Here is a 17956-nt window from a genome sequence, read left to right as displayed (position 1 = left end):
TATTTATAAACATTAATGAAGTCACCCCTCAGTCTCCTCTTCTCCAAGCTCCAGAGCCCCAGCTCCCTCAGCCTTTCCTCACACGGGAGATGCTCCACTCCCTTCAGCATCTTCATGGCTGCACTGGACTCTCTCCAGCAGTTCCCTGTCCTTCTGGAACTGAGGGGCCACAACTGGACACAATATTCCAGGTGTGGTCTCACCAGGGCAGAGTAGAGGGGCAGGAGAACCTCTCTGACCTACTGACCACCCCCCTTCTAATGCACCATTGGCCTTCCTGGCCACAAGGGCCCAGTGCTGGCTCATGGTCGTCCTGCTGTCCACCAGGACCCCCAGTCATGTAGTGGTTACATAATGAAGAAATCTTTGTGTTTTGGTTCTGCAAATATCAACACCCTTTCAAAAGTTGTGTTTAACTGGTTTCCCTGGCTTTGTTTTGTACACAAAAAGCAGCTTGTGCAGAGTGAGGTGTCAGTCAGAGCTCTGTTAACAGAACAACACTCTTGGCTCCAAATTCCTAGTCCTTGATTATTAGGCAACTCTCATCTTTATCAGAGAAGTCATGACTCTTAGAATGACTTTTCACAAATACACTGGACAGGAAGGTTTTAGGCAGGATGGAACGGTGTGTGTGGAGGTACATGAGGACATGCTGAGAGAGTTGAGGTGTTCAGCCTGGGGAAGAGAAGCGCAGGGGAGACCTTATTGTGGCCCTTCCATGCTAAAAAGGGGCCGATAAGAAATATGGGGACAGACGTTTAGCAGGGTCAGTTGTGACAGGATGAGGGGTGATGGTTTTAGACTGAAGGAGGGGAGATTCAGGCTGGACATGAGGAAGAAATTGTTACCTCTGAGGGTGGTGAGAGCCTGGCCCAGGTTGCCCAGAGAGGTGGTGGCTGAACCATCCCTGGAGACATCCCAGGCCAGGCTGGACGGGGCTCTGAGCAACCTGAGCTGGTGAAGATGTCCCTGCTCATGGCAGGGGTGGCACTGGAGCTTGGAAGGTCCCTTCCAACCCAGACTCTTGTGTGATTCTATGAAATAAGACAGGGCTTTTCCACTGTGTCACAGGTTTAAATGCAATTTGTAGTTTATCTTTTTAGACACCATAAATATCTCTTCAATTGTATGCTCAAAGTGTAGTCAGCAAGGAAATCTGTACTTAACAGAATATTGCTCCTGCCAAGAAACATCTCTGCGTAGTCCCAATATTTGGGCCTTCTTTGTGTTTTCATGGAATTTTCTGAGTTGTTTTGTGGTTTTATACTGGAAGAGAGACCAAAAGTTGATTTTTTTTCCTTTCATTTTTTCCTAAATGCTCTTTTTTCATGGACTTTTTTGTATATTGTAAAACAAGTCTGTAGTCCAGGCTCACAGAATTCATTAGTGTTTGTAAGCTTCAGCTTGGTGGCTGCGGTTCTTTGTCATTACATTTAGGTATTTAAGGATACAGGCAGAGGAAAGGTTGAGGTTTGGCTTAGTCAGCCTACTGCATTTAAAAAATCATTATGACCACCGTAAAACTACTTTTATTTCAGGAGTCCTGAGTACTCAAGGGCATCCAGAACATCTGCTTTCAGGAGAAGATTCTATGAAGCTGATGTTTTTATCACAAATGGTAAGAAAAGTTACTGTTGCTTCCTGCAATCCCACACTAAGAGAACAGCATTTTTCTCAAAAAGTTGTAGCTTCTGTAAAAGCAGAGGAAACCTTTGGCTTAGCTTCTGCACATTAACTGTGCATCTTCTTTCCTCTTTGAATTGCTGCTAATGTGATATTAATGCTGAACTGTTTGGAGGGCGTTTGTTTACCTGTTGCATAGTAAATACCAAGGTACGTTTCTAAATTTTATCATAATTCTTCCTTTGAAAAGGTGGTTACACATGGTACAATATTAATCAGAAAAGCCTAAAACTTTTTGTAGATTTTTTTCTCTTCATATCATAGATAATGAAATGGACACCAGTTTATATGGAACTCTCTAATACTTACAATTAAAAGGCTTATTTCCTTGTGATTTGTTTGTTGTATCTTACATGCAGTGGAGACTTGTCTCTTGGGCATACATATTGTGACGAGCATGCATGAGGATAAAATTAACCTGTGCTGTGAAAGGGTAGCAGCAAAATCTCTGCATAGTGCAGAGTAGACCTAGTGAGCTGAACTAAAGTCTGAAAAGGATGGTGGAGTTCTCCACCATCAAATAAGGTTAATTAAGAGATTTTAACCTTCCTGACTTGCCTTTATGGCTTCTCATAGACATTGATTATTCATGGATTCCACTTCATGAAAATTCAACTCTGTCCCTTCAGTTCTGCAGTCAGTGTTATGAGCGCTTAATTCTGTGTGTGTGGGTAATCCTGAATTGTTTGAGATTAGCACCTAAACATGTGTAGTTCCGCTACTACTTCTTTAGCCATAACAGAGGAGAATACACTTAATCAGCACTCAGAATATATACTTTTAGTTTGAATTGTGTTTCTAGGGTTTTGTCCCAAAAATGTCCTGTGAGTTCTTGACTACAAAGTCCAGATGATTCTACGGTAGAGATCTTAATAGGTTTTGTTCCAAGACTTTGTGTTAGTGTGTGGAGATGCTTCGTTTTGTATATTTAGCAATGCCGTGCGCTTCTAAAATTCTGGCCACCGATACCAGAGGCTTTGCCATATGCTTTTCTGCTCTTCTTGTTCTAAAGGATTATCCTGGAGAAGCTGTAGTACAAGAAGATCCTTCACGGCTGCTGGAAGACAGCAGAAGACCTAAAGGTAAGGTACATCAATGTACTGCTGCAGCCCTTGTTTTTGTAACAAAACCAATTAAGAGGAAAAGTGAGCTTTAATTTTATCTGAGGTATTTTTCTTCAATATAGAAACTTTGACTGAAAATATTCAAAGGTTTCTTTAATAAAAAGATGATGATTATAGTTTGCATTTTTAAATTTTGTAAATTTTACTTTAGTCTTTGTGGCATTACACCAGCTTATGTAGCCCTTGTGATTAACCAAGGGGGATTTCTACCAGCTCACCAGGATGTTGCGATTTGGTTTGCTAATCAAGCTATTTGTGTCTCTGAACAGAGAATTTAGTTGGGGCACACATTGTTTGGATGCATTTTCCTGTTGTGAGTAATGGTACTGCAAATGCATATTTTTCTGCAAGCAACCTACACCATAAAAAGTGTATTTTTAATCCTTAAGAATCTAAGATATTGCATTGTCAATGCCTTTAACTTTTGAATGTGCCAGTCAATTTCAGTCAGATTTGGAGAAGTGAAGACTTTGTAAAGAAAATACACTTCTGCAGGTTTCTTGGATATCTGTGGCTGTGTGGAGGAAAGAAATGCAAATCAATACCCTTATTTAAGGCCAAAAAGCAATACTGTACTTTCCTTTGTTACACTCACAGAGGCAGCAGCTAGTTATTAGCTGTGTGTAATTAGCAGTAGCTCTGAAACACCAAACCTGCCACATCTTGCGTTTTTAGCTCTGCCCGGGAAACAGTGGATGAAGGAGAGGCCGCAATCCTTTTGGCGTAATTTAAAACTATTAAGAGAATCTGTTGTAATTTATGATGACTGCAGGGAAATATTCATATCACAGTTCTATTTTTTTAAAAAATTATATTTTTTTCAAGTTAGAATTTTCAGAGTTTTATTGAATGGTTTGTGTTAGCTCAAGTTACCATTTATATGGCATTTTTCCCCAGATTTTATGAAGGTGAGGTATCGTCATTTTCACAACATACCAAAATAGATTTTGTTGATACCGGCATTCAATACTAGATAAAGTTGTGTTACATGAAGCCTGCCCTTACTCTCATCATGATTTAAATCTGCTACTTAGTGAAGTGAATCAATTTGTTATTGCAATAGATAAAATGGTTGGTGTAGGCAACAGATTCTTTGCAGCAAAATTGCACATGTTGTTGAAATAACGCTTTGTGTGTATCTCTGAAATAGACGTTTTGTGCCAATTAACCTGACAAAGTGTATTTTATGTCCTTTCTTTCCCACAGATGATGTTTTTATTTCTCAATATGCTACTGGTCAGAAAGAGGCTTTGAGAGCGGTGTTAAAGAAAAAGTAAGTACGTGGTGGTGTTAGTGTCTCAGCTGCTCTGTATACTCCTATGCTACTTCTTCAGTTTCTGCCAAAATGCATAGCTGGTAAGGAAAAACTATTTTTTATAGTTCTCTGTTAGTATTCTTTTTCTGTCTATGAAGGTGTTTTCAGTTTATTTTATTGTTCAGAGCTCACTGGAGTATCTTGTTTATTTCACATGTTTTTGGTAATGCCTTTAGATTATTTGAATTAGTAATTTCATGATACAGGAGTCAAGCAAGATCTGCTCTGATAATTTATTTCATGCCAAAACCATGTAGTATTTTTGAAGACAGATAAAGATACATGCTGTGTTTATCCGTAGGCCAGAAAACTTGAATGTTAGAAATTTAGTTGGACTTTACTATTAGTACATTGTACTTTGCAAAATACAACCTGCAAACATATTTTTTGTTGTGGTTGCAGTCATGACAGGGAAATGACTTTTATATTAGAATCTGTAACGTAATCCTGAGAAGCTTCCCATGTCATGCTGAATGATGAGGATAAAACAATTTCTTGGGCATGAGGAGCGCCAAGGAGAAATGCTTATATAAGTAGTGATAGCAGTGCTACTTGTGGGAAATCATCTGCTTGGAGGGGATGTGGAGAAGACAGTGCTATTTACAGGCACTTGTTTATTTTTATAGAACTCAAAATACTCCTGTACCTAAGGAGGTGAAGGTCCAGCTCTTAGGAAATGCCTCTACAGGAAAAAAGGAAAGTGTTGGTCAAGGCACCAGGTCAACACACAGGGAAGTTGATTCTGCAACAACCATTGCAGCAGCAACTGCTGCTGCCATTGCTACTACGGCTCCGCTTCTCAAAGTAAGTATTTTGTGGTAAGATTAGTTCTTTGTCTGCTTAAAATGGTAAATGTTGAAATTGTTGGTAGTAGAACTCAGAGACCGAATGTGTCTGCTCACTGCTTTCTGTGCGTTAGTGATCTCAGACTTATTGACCAATATACCAGAGAGAACTAATATGGATTTGGCTAAATGGGAAAATGGACAGAGAACGTTGGATTTATCTTTTAGAAGAATACATAGTTTTGCTAAACCACCAAATGTTAGGGTTAACTGGTATTTTATTTGTGTCTCCTGGGAAACAAATCACTCCATGATGATGGGAAGGATGTTTTATTTTCTTCCTACTTGCACCTCACAGAAAGGATTTGTCTATTCCTTTTTTTTCCCCCTCTTTTCTTGCAGGTTCAAAATGATTTGGAAGCAAAAGTTAACTCAGTTTCAGCATTACTTCATAAACTGCAGGAGACAGACAGACAACTGCAGCGTGTTGCTGAACAGCAAACAAACATGAGGACTCAACATGAGAAGCCCCACTGTCACGACAGAGTCAGTGAGCTTGAAAAACAAATGAATACTTTCATGGTGCAACGGATTCAGCATTTGGAAAAGTTACAGGAGCAACAGATGAATTTTCAGGTATCTAAGTAGCAATGCAGAAGCTTTAACTTAATAATCTCTTCTGTGTAATTTTGTAGTATTTTGGATTATATTTTATTATTAGAAAGATCCAGTGGCCAGCACATGAGCTTGGAGCTTTTGGGGGAGTTTTATTTCAGGTTCTGTCCCAAATATCTGCTCCTCTCCCCTACTTAAATTTTGTGTCCATGGAAAGTAAATGCAGAACTTGTGAAATGCTCTTGTTCCCACTAAGAAATTGTTTAGACTTGTGTTAACTGAAGAAACTTTCATTTAATAAGTAGTCAGTCAGATTAAAAATCTAAGAACTGGTGTAAGTTGTTTCTTTGGAGAGTCCTCCTTACTTTTTGAAAGGTGGAATAATGTCCAAGCATGTCTGTGTTCTGAGGTTGTTGTAAATTACTTTTATCTCAAGTAACATCTGAAAATCTGATGAGTATGGCAAGTATGCATGTATTCATGCACATATATTAAGTACTTTGTAATTTTGTTTTTTAGTCTCATCTCATTAGCTCTGCAGTCAACACAGGGGGGTTACAGCAAATTCATGTCCCTTCCTCCAGTCTTGTGACAAAACAATCTGAGAAGCCAGAACAGCGATTGCTTATTAACGAAGCATCTTCATGTCAGAGTGGGTTATTTCCTACCAGTGGTGCACCTGGCCAAGGTGAAGACAAATTCTTAATATCTTATTTCCAGTGTTAGTTATGCATTAATTTTTTTCCATTAATATTGGATTGTACATCACATCAGTAATGAGTAGTACACATTTCTTCTGTATAATTGATTTTATTGCCTAATATACTCTATATAGCATTTATTCTGAAAATGTTCCAGTTTAAGTGAGAGTTTGATGTTTAATAACTGTTTTGTCTGTATTGAGAGAGGCCTAGACTTAACCTAAAATAATCTTACTGAGAAGTAACTTGTGCAGAAGCTTGTAATGAACTCACTTATACTATGGTGGTCAGTTTTTTTGATCCCTTTATAACAACACTTGTAAGTCTGAAACTTTCTTCCTGTTTAACGAGTTCTGTAGTGTTCTGAATTTTTGTGAAGAAATTTGTAATGTTGGCATGATTTTTTTTTCTAGATTTGTTTTCCTATGAATTATTAACATTTATATAACTTTTTTTTTTCCTCTCTGAAGCATATTCAAGCCAGTTTCAAAGTTGTGGCGTTCATACACAAAAGTCTTCTCTACAGACACCAGTTCCTCGGAGATACGCTCCAGAACCTGTATCAAAAAATGTGAACCTCTCAAAGAAGGAAAACGCTGTAACAGAAAAGGAAAATATTCCCAAATCTGCAAGTGAAGGTATGAAAACCCTGTAGCAGAAAAGGAAAATATTCCCAAATCCACAGGAGAAGGTATTTGAGTAAGATGCTCCTGTCCTCCACTGGCATGAATGGTATGGCCTGGGGTTCACTTTGTGTGGTCCTCACCTATCCTGAGCTGTTGGGTTGCTGGCACTTAAATACATATATTCAGAATATTTGAAATTGTATTTGGGAAGGGTTAGTTTTGTGGATAAGTCGCTCTTAACTAACTGAAGACTTAGTGGCAATACTGATTTAACTGATAGCGTCTCAACATGATTGCTCACTGAAATATTTTCTCAGATGAAAAACTGAATGACCTTTCATTGTCAGATTTAAGGAAGGTTATATTAGAATAATGAAAAACTTAGGATGTACTCAATAACTTAGTCATTATCATTGGTTAAAATGATTTATTTTTTTCACAAAAACACATGTTCATAAGGTGTCTGGGCCATCTTAATGAAAACAGCATGTCTAAAGCAAAGGAAGGAAATTTCTTTTGCTGCTTTTAAGCAGCTTAGTGGCATGAAACGCAGTTTAGAAGATTTAATCAAAAAATAAAGCATCTTTTTTTTAGCTAGGAGTACTTAGAATTGCTTGAGGATCTTAGGCTGAGGAAGAACATTTAAAAGATCCACTCAGTGTACTCTGTCACAGACAAAATGCCTGTTTGTGTCTTCAGCAGATCCTTCTCAGACTGCTGCTTCTGTCTCTTTTCTACAAAGCCTTCACATACTCCTGTTGTTGCCTGGGTCCACAAATAAATTAAACACGACAAAAGAACAACAGATCTGTGACATTATGGACAGAATGTTTTCCTGTGACTCAGTTAATTACCATCACAGTTTCGTTCATCTGTTCTCTGACTTTGCTAATGTAAATCAGTCATAGTAAGGTGGATTAGCGTGAATGGTTTTGTGAAACTTATCTGAAGTAAATTTGTATTTTAAAATCTAAAAAATATTTTTACTATCCTTGGTATTAAATAATGGTGAAATATCTGGAAAGGAAAAGAAAGTATTAAATATGTAGAACAAACTTTATTTTTTTTCTGCCTTAGGTGAAGGGAGAATTGTTGAGCATATTCCGAATTCTGAAGAAATGCCACTGAGGCAAATCGAGTCTTCCAAGGCGGCAGCATTAAATAGTAATAAAATGAACTGGCATACTGAGAGAGACAGGTAAATAGACCCAACAGTCCAAAATTAAGATTTTTTGTTTGTTTGTTTTTAATGAAATTGAGAAAAATATTGATGGTGTAATAGAGCCACTGGTGTGGCCCTCAAGTCTGACAAAGCTGGTCTTGCAGTAAAACCCCGCAGCACCGGTATTTCTATGCTGCTTCTGCATTTCAGTCGTGCTGAAGGTCAATGAAAACTTGTTGCTAAGGGTGGTTCGTAACACCTTTCTCAGAGGTCAGTGAGAGTTCTTCTGTCTTCTGAGTGTGTTTCTTCTATCGCAGCAGCTCGGCAGTGGTGTTGGGGAGGCAGCTGTACAGGCTTTGTGTAAATGTGGGGTTGCCTTTGTCAATGGGACCCCAAGCCGCCTGCTTTGGGAAGGAGCAGCAACTGCCTCATTATTTCTAAGCTTTAGAGTGGGTGGGGAAATGTTCTGGGACATCCAGTCTAAAACACGTTTCCCCCAGGCAAAAATTTGATGTCGTAATTTCACTACAGAAACAGCTACATATATACTTTCTTATTTATAATAATATAGACAAAATATTAATTGTTTCAAATGGGAAGGTATCCAAACTTTAAATGTTGCTCTTTGAAGTTTGGATATAGTTTAACTGTTCAAAATACAAGGATACTGCTCGAGGTGTTAAGTGGTAAACAAAGAAAACCCAATGGCCTATCTTTACCCTCAGCTGAAAAAGCCAATTCCATTTTATATAAAGATTTGATATTCTTCCACTTTAAATTCATGCTCAGTTTCAAAGTTGGCTGCTTCCTTGGGCCACATGAGGAGCCATGAGACTTTTAATCAAGAGTGTTTCTCCCATCAGGCATCCCGTTTCGCGTACAGACTCGTTTCCCCCTCTTGAAAGCTCCTTCCGAAATGGCAATTCCACTGAGAAAACGGTGAAAAAAGCAGGTGATTTACTTGAAGATCTTGGCCAGCTGAGAAGAGAAATGCGTGACATGCTGCAGGTAAAGTCCGTGTTGTCACAATGACAAAGTGTGAATAAGGGGAATAAAAAATGTGGAGAAAAACTTAGAAGTCTGGTGTCAGTGAAAATGTTGCCCTTGTTTCTACCTTTGTAAAAAGACTGACATTTGTTCACCATTACTTGAAATATTGCAGTCTTTCTGTGTGGAAGAGCTTTAGGCCTGAGTAGCGATGTCTCAAGGAGGATGCAGTACAGAGGCTCTTACTGCCATTCTACCAAATCTAAAACAGATTAGAAAAGTAGAAGAGAAAAAGATGTTTTATTTATTTGTTTGTTTGAAGGTTTTGGACATTTTCAGTGCCTGTTTTCTGCTGGCTGTCTCTCTGCGATACTGGAGCGACAGAGCTGATGTAACATTCCCATTTGGGAAAGAAGTTAGTTCTGCTTATTTGCAGTTAATTTTAGGGATGACTTAAGCTACTTCCTTTCTCATTTTGCTATTTCTTTTTGTAACGAGTGCTGTTCCTAAAGAATTGCCTGGTATAGATCATTGTGTTGTTTCTCAAGCTAATGATTTTGTACCTTTGATGCTAAAACAGTTCTGCGCTGGCAGCATGTAACCTGTCTAGCTTTTGAAAATTGAAGCTTTTATCTGTTTGTTAACCAGGTTCCACGTGGAAACAAGGTATAACTGATCATTTAGCCTGTCTACTGTGCTCCTTTGTTCTTTTATAAACATAAGTGGTGGGAAAGAAGAAAGACTGGAGAATTCAAGGGTTGTGGCTTGGCTTGGAACATCATAGCTTTGGTTCTGTTGGTTCCTTTCTGTGGTTGAAGGTTTCAGCTGGCGTATTTCCCTAAAAATACCCTGTGTTATGTGCCAGTCATTTGTTGCTGTGTCTTTACAAAACACAGCTTCATCTGATGCATTGTTTCATGGATTTTTTAAAGTTATTAGTGAATTACACATTTAACTGTTCTTACTAAGGAAGAGTGTCCATACCATGTGCGCCATTTATGTTGCAAATATTTGCTTACTACTATTGCTATTATGAAACCTTACATTGAGTTGCATACGTTAGGATAGGCAGCACAGAACAGGACAAAATGGGAGAAGGAATGGCAGGCAAGAAAGACACGGAGGCATAAATGGATTCAAATGTCTTCTTTCTTATGAAAAAGGTCAGTAGGAAGAAAGGCATGATGACATGAGAGTCAATTAGATACTGAGCTACTGACTTCTTATCTTTGAGAGATATGTAGAAGGAGAAAATAAATGCTTGGGATAAATGACCAGTAGCTTTGTCATGCAAAGAAATGAAGGGCCTGAACTAACTGAGATTGTGATGGAACAGAAGGTGGTGCTGTAACCCAAAAGAAGCGTGCGATGAGGTTTAGTAGTTCACAAGGAATTAATTGTACCCATTTACACTGATCAAATATCTCCTCTAGATTTTTACCTTGACAGATCTGTCTTTAAATAAATTTCAACAGCTCTTCTGTCTTTTTAGGAGGCAAATTCATGGAAATCAGACATGAATGATCTTATTAAGGTACGCTTTGAATTTTTATGTTTTGTTTGGGATATTTTGTTTGTTTTAAATACTGTAATACCGAAACAGTTTTGAATATGCTTGCAATAACGCTACAGTAACTATTGCATACCTATATTTTATTTTAATCACTGTTATGTACAGGTAACATTACCCAAAATAAGATTTAACTTGTTCTTTGACTTATTCAGTCTTAGTGAGCTATCTTGAGGGAATAATACAGATGTCTGGCACAAAGCTGCTGCCTCAAATCAGACATAGTGTGGGCTGCTAATACAATTACCATTTCATGGTTTGAGTCTAACTGGCAAGTCTATATCATTTTACAGTTGAACATGTATCTGTATTTCTTAAATTTTCTCACAAATTTCACCTGTCTTATTGAGGTAGTATTTGTCAAAAAGCTTTATTTTAAAATGAAAACCAATATAAAATTGGTAAATAATTTGGTATATTGTCCTTTTCTCACCGGGCAAAACCAAAATCATGGGATCAGTACATTGATTTCTCTTTTACTGTGTCCATTGGGCTTTGTAGAGTGTACCTTTATTTCTCGTTTGATAAAGAGTAGCCTTAAAGCCAAAACTGATTCTTGATCTCTGAGACTTTTTTTTTCCTGTTCATTCAGAAAATGCTTTCCAACTCTACTCAAGTTGGAGTATTTTGGTTTTGTTTTGAGGCTTCTTTGCATGCATTTATAGTGTTTTTTTCCATTTTTCCACTTCCTTTCTGGAAAATGAAGCACTTGATTTGGGGGCCTCTGGATTTCGTCAGGAGTGTGAGAATGAATGTGAGAACTTCAGTTGTGTGGCTCCTCGTTTCCCATGTACTCGTGTCCTTTCCTTTTGTATTTAGCAGCTAATATATGCTTGATCTTTATCTCTGTAAAAGGATTCTGCAAAGTAGAGGCTGAAAGTAGCTTCATTGTTTCTTATGAGAAGTAAAAATCAACAGAAGGGGGAGAGAATCGCGGTGCTGTTATGGGGTTTATTTTGTTGTGAAGACTTCTGTATATTGTCTGCTGTTTCTTTGAATAGTTTGATGCCAAGCGAGCGCATATATTTAGATGACTTTGTTTTTTAATATCTTTTTAATTATACTTAAATACTGTTACATGGAGAGATTTGCATGTAATACTTCATGTGTCTAATTGCCATCTTTTCACATGCTTATTTGCTTCATTAGCATTGCTTCCCTTACATTACATCATTTAGTGTTTGTGAGCTTTTAGGTTTCTTTCCATTTGCTTGACTTTTAAGTATATTTGCAGCATATTGAATGTTGTTGAGTAATTGCAGTTGATTACAGTACACGTGGATGATATTCCATATGCTGGGCCTTGATTTGATAATAGATTAATAGGAAGGCTTACCAGTGTGTAGAAAATTGAAATGGCAATCTCTGATTGAACACTAGTAGTTCTGTTTCAATTTCAGTCAAAAACGACGGTTGCATCTGATCTTCCTGAACATCAACAGCTCAATAAGCCATCCATCCTTCAAAATGTTAAAGTGCCCAAATCTATACTGAGGGATGCTGAAAGGATTCTGAGAGGAGTTCAAAACAATAAAAAAATTCTTGAAGAAAACTTGGAAGCTGTTATTCGCGCAAAAGAAGGGGGTGCCACGTATAGTTTTATTAACGCCTTGACAACAGACAGGTTAGACCCTATTATTCAGTGCTTTGTGTGGCTGCTTATTGTACATGCTCACCTCTTATCACCTCTGTTTTAATGTTTAGCAATAGGACAAGGGGGCATGGGCTTCAACTCTGCCAGGGGAAACTGAGGCTGGAGATTAGAAAGCAATTCTTTGCAGAGAGAGTGGTCAGCATTGGAATGGCTGCCCAGGGAGGTGCTGGACTCACCGGCCCTGGAGGGTTTTAAACTGAGATTGGACATGGCACTTAGTGCCATGATCTCCTCAATGGACTGGAGTTGAACCAACGGTTGGACTGGGTGATCTCTGAGGTCTTTTCCAACCCAGCCGATTCTGTGTGATTCTGTTTTTTTTTTTATTCCAATCATTGAAGAATCAGTACAGCTCCCTGCAGAAGTATTTATTGACTCTTCTTAGCAGTCATGAGGCGATTCTCTTGAACTTCTAATGCTTTTTCACCTTCCTGATGTGAAGTACAAGTACCTGAAACTTCTTGGTATGATCTGTGCTGGAGAACTTAAATGTAAATTCTGAGACTGTATCTGCTGGACAAACTGCTCTGCTGCCGTGACAAGGAGGCATTTAGCTTTTTATAGACAAACTTGCATTAACAGGAAAATTAAACAGTAATTTCATAAATCTGAACAGAAGATGTTTCATTAACCTGTAAATGTTACAGAGTTAGTCACCCTACAGCAGATCTTTGGCTTTTGAACTTTTACTTAGTGATGTTCATTCCTGCTTGAATCATAATGGAAGTTCTCCTATTAAAATGCTCCTTAATCTTGTGTTTTCCTGAGGAAGGTAACTATTCTCTTCTTGTAAAGATGTTCTGCAGGCATGATATCTGCTATGATTATCTTTTAGAGGAAGTAGTAATTTTGTCATCCGCTTTTTGGTTTTGAGTTGGAATGTTTTTGTTGCCTTGTTTTTTCAGTTTTTCATCAGAATATCAACTGATGCCTGGCTGCCACTAATTCAGAGATGTTTGAAATAAAGTTAGTATATACCATTGAGGTGGTGTTTGCAGGTGGCATCATGTATGAGAGCAGATTTAGGTTTGGGAAACTGAAGCAGAGTATGATTAATACCTTTTGGAGACTGTAAACATTAATAATCTTACTGTCTCTGTGTTCTGGGTTTCTCTTTTTATAGTGTTTATAGGTCACTACTTTCCCAGGAGCACATCTGTGCAATTTAAGAAGCACTGACCTAAAATAGTTCTTTCTTCTATTTCAGAGATGTATTGGAAGAGATTCGTATCAGAAAGACTGTGGATGAGTGGATTAAGGCAATCAGTGTAGAAATCCAGGTACGGCTGGAAATAACGTGTTCAGCTTTTTGCATTGTGTTTATCCACCTTACATAGTTCTTTCACATCAATAGTTAAACACTCACAACTTGAAAACATGAGAAAACTGCTTATTATTACTAGCATATAATCTCCTATAATAAAATATTTACCTCTATTTTAAAACTTTAATTGCTTAATGAAAATCACTGGTCGCAGTTACTGGCTAACATGAAAACCAGGCCATTTCTTAAAACTTCAAAGTCAGCCACAGACCCTTCTCATAGCCTTGAAGATAAAATCTCCTTTTATTACGTTTATGTTTTATCCTTAGGCTGAAATGGCAAGAAATGATTTGGAACAAGTAAAAACTGATCAAAAGTTCCCATGGATTGAGAGAACCCAAAACATCAAGGCTGTGAAGACCAATAAAGAAATTAAAGCGAAACCTCAAAAAATCCAAGGATGCTTGGCGAAGAAGCCTTTATCTGCAGCGAAGCCATTGCAGAAGCAAGCAGAGGATAATACAGGCAAACAGAGGCTTAGAAGTTACTTTTCTTCTGAAAGGAAAGAAAAAAGGGCAGATGTGAGTTCCTAAGTAGTTGGCGTCTTTTTTGGTGGTGACTGTTACGCTTTAGATTGCAGTATTCATGTGAAAAATTGTATGTGTGACTGTGATAGTTTTAAATGGGAGCGATAGCCCTGTCCTGTGGATTTCTGTTGTCAGAATTCTCCTCGTTTCCATGTGCTGTAGAAGCCTAGGCTAAGTGTGTATGGCAGTGTGGAATTCATTGTCATGTTACGAATTTATTTTACCCAGCGCCTGCTATTTTATTCAGCTGCTGGTAAGCTGCTTGTATGTATCCTGTATGCAAACGTTTTCAAGGGTGCTTGCAACATATACTGTTTGTTACAGAATTTGCTTTTTTCCTCTGGACTTTTGCAACACTACTGAAGTGTTCAAATTTTCATAGAATGGTAAACTACTTTTTTTATGTGTGCGTCAGGGACCTGTGAATGGAAGTGCAATGGTACAAAACGAAGACTACCTGTGCCGAGTTTACGGAAAACCGATTTACCAGGGCCACCGCAGCACGCTTAAAAAAGCACCGTATCTGAGATTCAACTCTCCCTCTCCCAAATCTAAACTTCAAAGACCCAAGGTGATAGAGTATGTTCGAGGTGAGTAATTGTTTGATATGAATGGGGTGTTCCTTCTCAATTTTTCTACTGGAAATTCCTTGTATAAATGAAACTATTGAATTGTAATTCAGCTGCTCTTCAGCTTAAAGTATAAGCATCTACAATAGTGTTAAAAGATGTTCTTTCCAAAACTAAAAAATACCACTAGGTTTTCAGATTTGCTTGTTGTGTATCTCACCTATTTTAGGTTGCACAGAATCACAGGATCGACTGAGTTGGAAAAGACCTCAAAGATCATCAAGTTCAACCCTTGGTCCAATGCCAGTCCATTGACCAGATCATGGCACTAAGTGCCATGTCCAATCTCAGTTTAAAAACCTCAAGGGATGGTGCTGGGCAAGCCATTCCAATGCCTCTCTCTGTAAAGAATTGCTTTCTAATATCCAGCCTAAATTTCCCCTGGCAGAGTTGAAGCCCATGCCCCCTTGTCCTGTTGCTGACTGCCTGGGAGAAGAGCCCAATCCCCACCTGGCTAGGTCGTTCTAGAGAGTGCTGAGCTCACCTCTAAGCCTCCTCTTCTCCAGACTAAACAAGCCCAGCTCCCTCAGCCTCTCGCCATAGCTCTTGTGTTCAAGTCCCTTCCCCAGTCTTGTTGCTCTTCTCTGGACCCGCTCCAGCACTTCAATCTCTTTCTTGACCTGAGGGGCCCAGAACTGAACACAATACTCCAGGTGTGGCCTCCCCAATGCAGAGTACAGGGGAAGGATCGCTTCCCTTGTCCTGCTGACTACGCTATTTTTGATACAGGACAGGACACCATTGGCCTTCTTGGCCACCTGGGCAGACTGTTGGCTCATGTTGAGCTTCCTGTCCATTAGTACCCCCAGGTCCCTTTCTGCCTGACTGCTCTCCAGCCACTCTGTGCCCAGAATCCATACTTATTTCTAAGTTTACTAAACATATCAATGTATATTTCTTGTTGCCCAATTCTTAAACAGCTGAATTGCTGGAAGTAATGACATAAACACCTGAAAGCTTAGTGTGTTGAAAAACTAACTCGGCTTTTGATAAAGGTTCCTGAGATGTATTCTTCATGTCATGTTTATCCAGTCATGTAATTTAAATGACCGATTCATCCAGAGTTAAGAAATCTACCAAGATTTGAAAAATTAAGGAAACCTGATATTTCTTTTCCACCTGTAATACATGAATTTAAATACGAAAATTTAAATTGATGGGTGTGAAAATGACATCTATTAATATTAACTTGAAAATATTGAAAGACCTCAGTCGGAAGCATTGGTTCAGTTCACTAAATGCAAGTAACCTTTTCTTAGTCAAGTCAGGCTTAAATGTGGACTAGAACTTTTTTTGTACTGATTTTTTATGGTTATTTAATTGATGAGTTAATAGGATGAATATCAATGGCAAAATATTAGCTGGCTTACCTCTATGCTTCTTGCACTTATACCGCTGTTCCCCATGCAGGGAGAACACACATGATACAATCTTAACTGTTGTGTTTAAGAAATGGTGTCCAAGTTTTTATTAATAACTGTCAAAATATTATATTCTGTATGAAATATAAGAGGTTAACAGGAGAAGGCAGTCACTTGATGAGGCCATGTTTTTAGGCTGTTAAAATGTATGGTTTAAGACACATATATGTCTTTGAAGACAAGCACTGCTGTGTTGGGATTATTATACATCCACAGTGGCAAATCTTTCAAACAGTACAAGAATCTCTTGTTAATCTTAGCGTAGTCTTTATACCATTTTCTAGCACTTTTCTTACCTGTGCTCTGGCACCCAGTTGTGATCCGTGAAGAAAAGATGTTATTTGTAGAAAGTACATGGAATTCTCATAGCCCTCCTGGAAAATGTGAGTTATAGTCCTGGCAAAAGTCCGGAAGACTTTTCAAAACTTACATTATTTTTAAAAGGTGAGACCTTGATATATGAAAACTACTAGTCTTGTTGCTTGTGTACTTTATTTTACCTCTCTTGAAACACTTCTCTTTTTCCCTGTGAAAAACGCCAGTGTAGTCATTTGAAGGACCAGCATGATCATCTCTTTCAGACTGTTGGCTGTGCCGCACACTTGTAATTTAGTTTATTCTGTACAGTTTTTTTTGAATAAGATTTGTGCTAGTAAGCACTTACTGTAGCAGTAACAAGATACATTGACTTCTAAGATTTGGATTGAGAACAGACACTTCTTTAAAAATACTTAATCAGCAGTTCTGCTTTTTCTGAGTCCTAAATGACATTTTTCTTCCATATTTATTGGGCTCTTGTCCTTTATAGAAGGTCGCAACCTTTCCAGGGAGGCCAATTTAATCATTCTAGAAACAATACCTTGTAAAGTGACAGCAAAAGTGCCCTCCACCCCAATCTCATTATTATTAAGTTCTTTGGTCATTTGATATTAGTGGTTTTCTACTGATAACATGTTTAATTCAGTAGTGCCAGTGAAATGTAAAGGCAGAGGTTTTGTGCAGTTGCAATAAACTGCTCCTGTGCTTTGGCTTGTTTTCTGTTGGAGATGAATAGAAATGAAAGAGAAATCCGTGTACTGGATCTGTGCTGCATTTGATCTTGCAGAACTCCTGCCTGTGACAAATAGAGTTTAGAAGCTATTTGCCTACAAACAGGATGAACTCTGGGTTGCCTTTACCCACACTGATTCTCTTTCAAATCTTTAAGTTGTACCACAGCGGTACAGCAACATGTGTATTTGCAATGATAAAGCCACCATAGATTTCATTGCTTTATTTCACATCAAACCGCAATTACAGAAAGTTATGTTTGTGTCTCTATCTCTACAGCAAATAAAGACACCCCCTTGTATTCTTATCTAAGGGAAGAATGGAAGAATACGGGATTTTTTGCATGTTGCTTAGAAGAATAACACTTCAATTAATATGTGTCCTGTTTCCAAGTTTTCTGATTTTAATGGCTTTAGACTGAGGTCAGCCTTTGTTTGATACTGGCGTTACTTGTCTTTGACTCTTCATATCAGAGAGTTGGTCAAGCTACTTAATTTTTGTGCTTTCCTACACCTTGCCAATAAACCCCAAAGGTAATATTCTGTGTTTCACATGGGTCTCATGAAAACAAAATAGGTGAATGTTTTTGAGGGCTGCTGTTCTGAAAGGTGCTGTTATGGCAGGAAAGTATAAGTGATAAAATTAAAAACAGATCTGCACTCCTATGGTAGGAGTGTAAATAAAATGAGGCTGAACAAGCACTTTAAAGCACCAGGTTCTTAAAAAAAGAAAGAAATCTTGCTCGCATTAGGCATGGTTGGTTTTTCCTTCGCGAATCCGCAC

General features: G+C 38.3%; 1 protein-coding gene across 15 annotated transcripts in view; it reads left to right on the top strand.

The window, feature by feature from the left end:
• Positions 1-17956, top strand: part of KIAA0586 (KIAA0586 ortholog) — a 119484-nt gene that overhangs the window by 761 nt on the left and 100767 nt on the right. For all 15 annotated transcript variants that reach the window (XM_071809774.1, XM_065839351.2, XM_065839350.2 and 12 more), the window contains exons 2-15: positions 1539-1618; positions 2696-2765; positions 4014-4080; positions 4749-4926; positions 5310-5543; positions 6042-6210; positions 6694-6861; positions 7927-8047; positions 8875-9019; positions 10491-10532; positions 11969-12192; positions 13430-13502; positions 13816-14067; positions 14489-14663. In XM_071809774.1, coding sequence (XP_071665875.1) covers positions 1539-1618; positions 2696-2765; positions 4014-4080; positions 4749-4926; positions 5310-5543; positions 6042-6210; positions 6694-6861; positions 7927-8047; positions 8875-9019; positions 10491-10532; positions 11969-12192; positions 13430-13502; positions 13816-14067; positions 14489-14663 — 1998 coding nt within the window. The remainder of the gene's footprint in view (positions 1-1538; positions 1619-2695; positions 2766-4013; positions 4081-4748; positions 4927-5309; positions 5544-6041; positions 6211-6693; positions 6862-7926; positions 8048-8874; positions 9020-10490; positions 10533-11968; positions 12193-13429; positions 13503-13815; positions 14068-14488; positions 14664-17956) is intronic.

The sequence above is a fragment of the Patagioenas fasciata genome, chromosome 5 (assembly GCF_037038585.1).
Source record: "Patagioenas fasciata isolate bPatFas1 chromosome 5, bPatFas1.hap1, whole genome shotgun sequence".
NCBI lineage: Eukaryota > Metazoa > Chordata > Aves > Columbiformes > Columbidae > Patagioenas > Patagioenas fasciata.
Note: the sequence above shows the minus strand (reverse complement) of the source record. Positions and strands in the feature narration are given on the sequence as shown.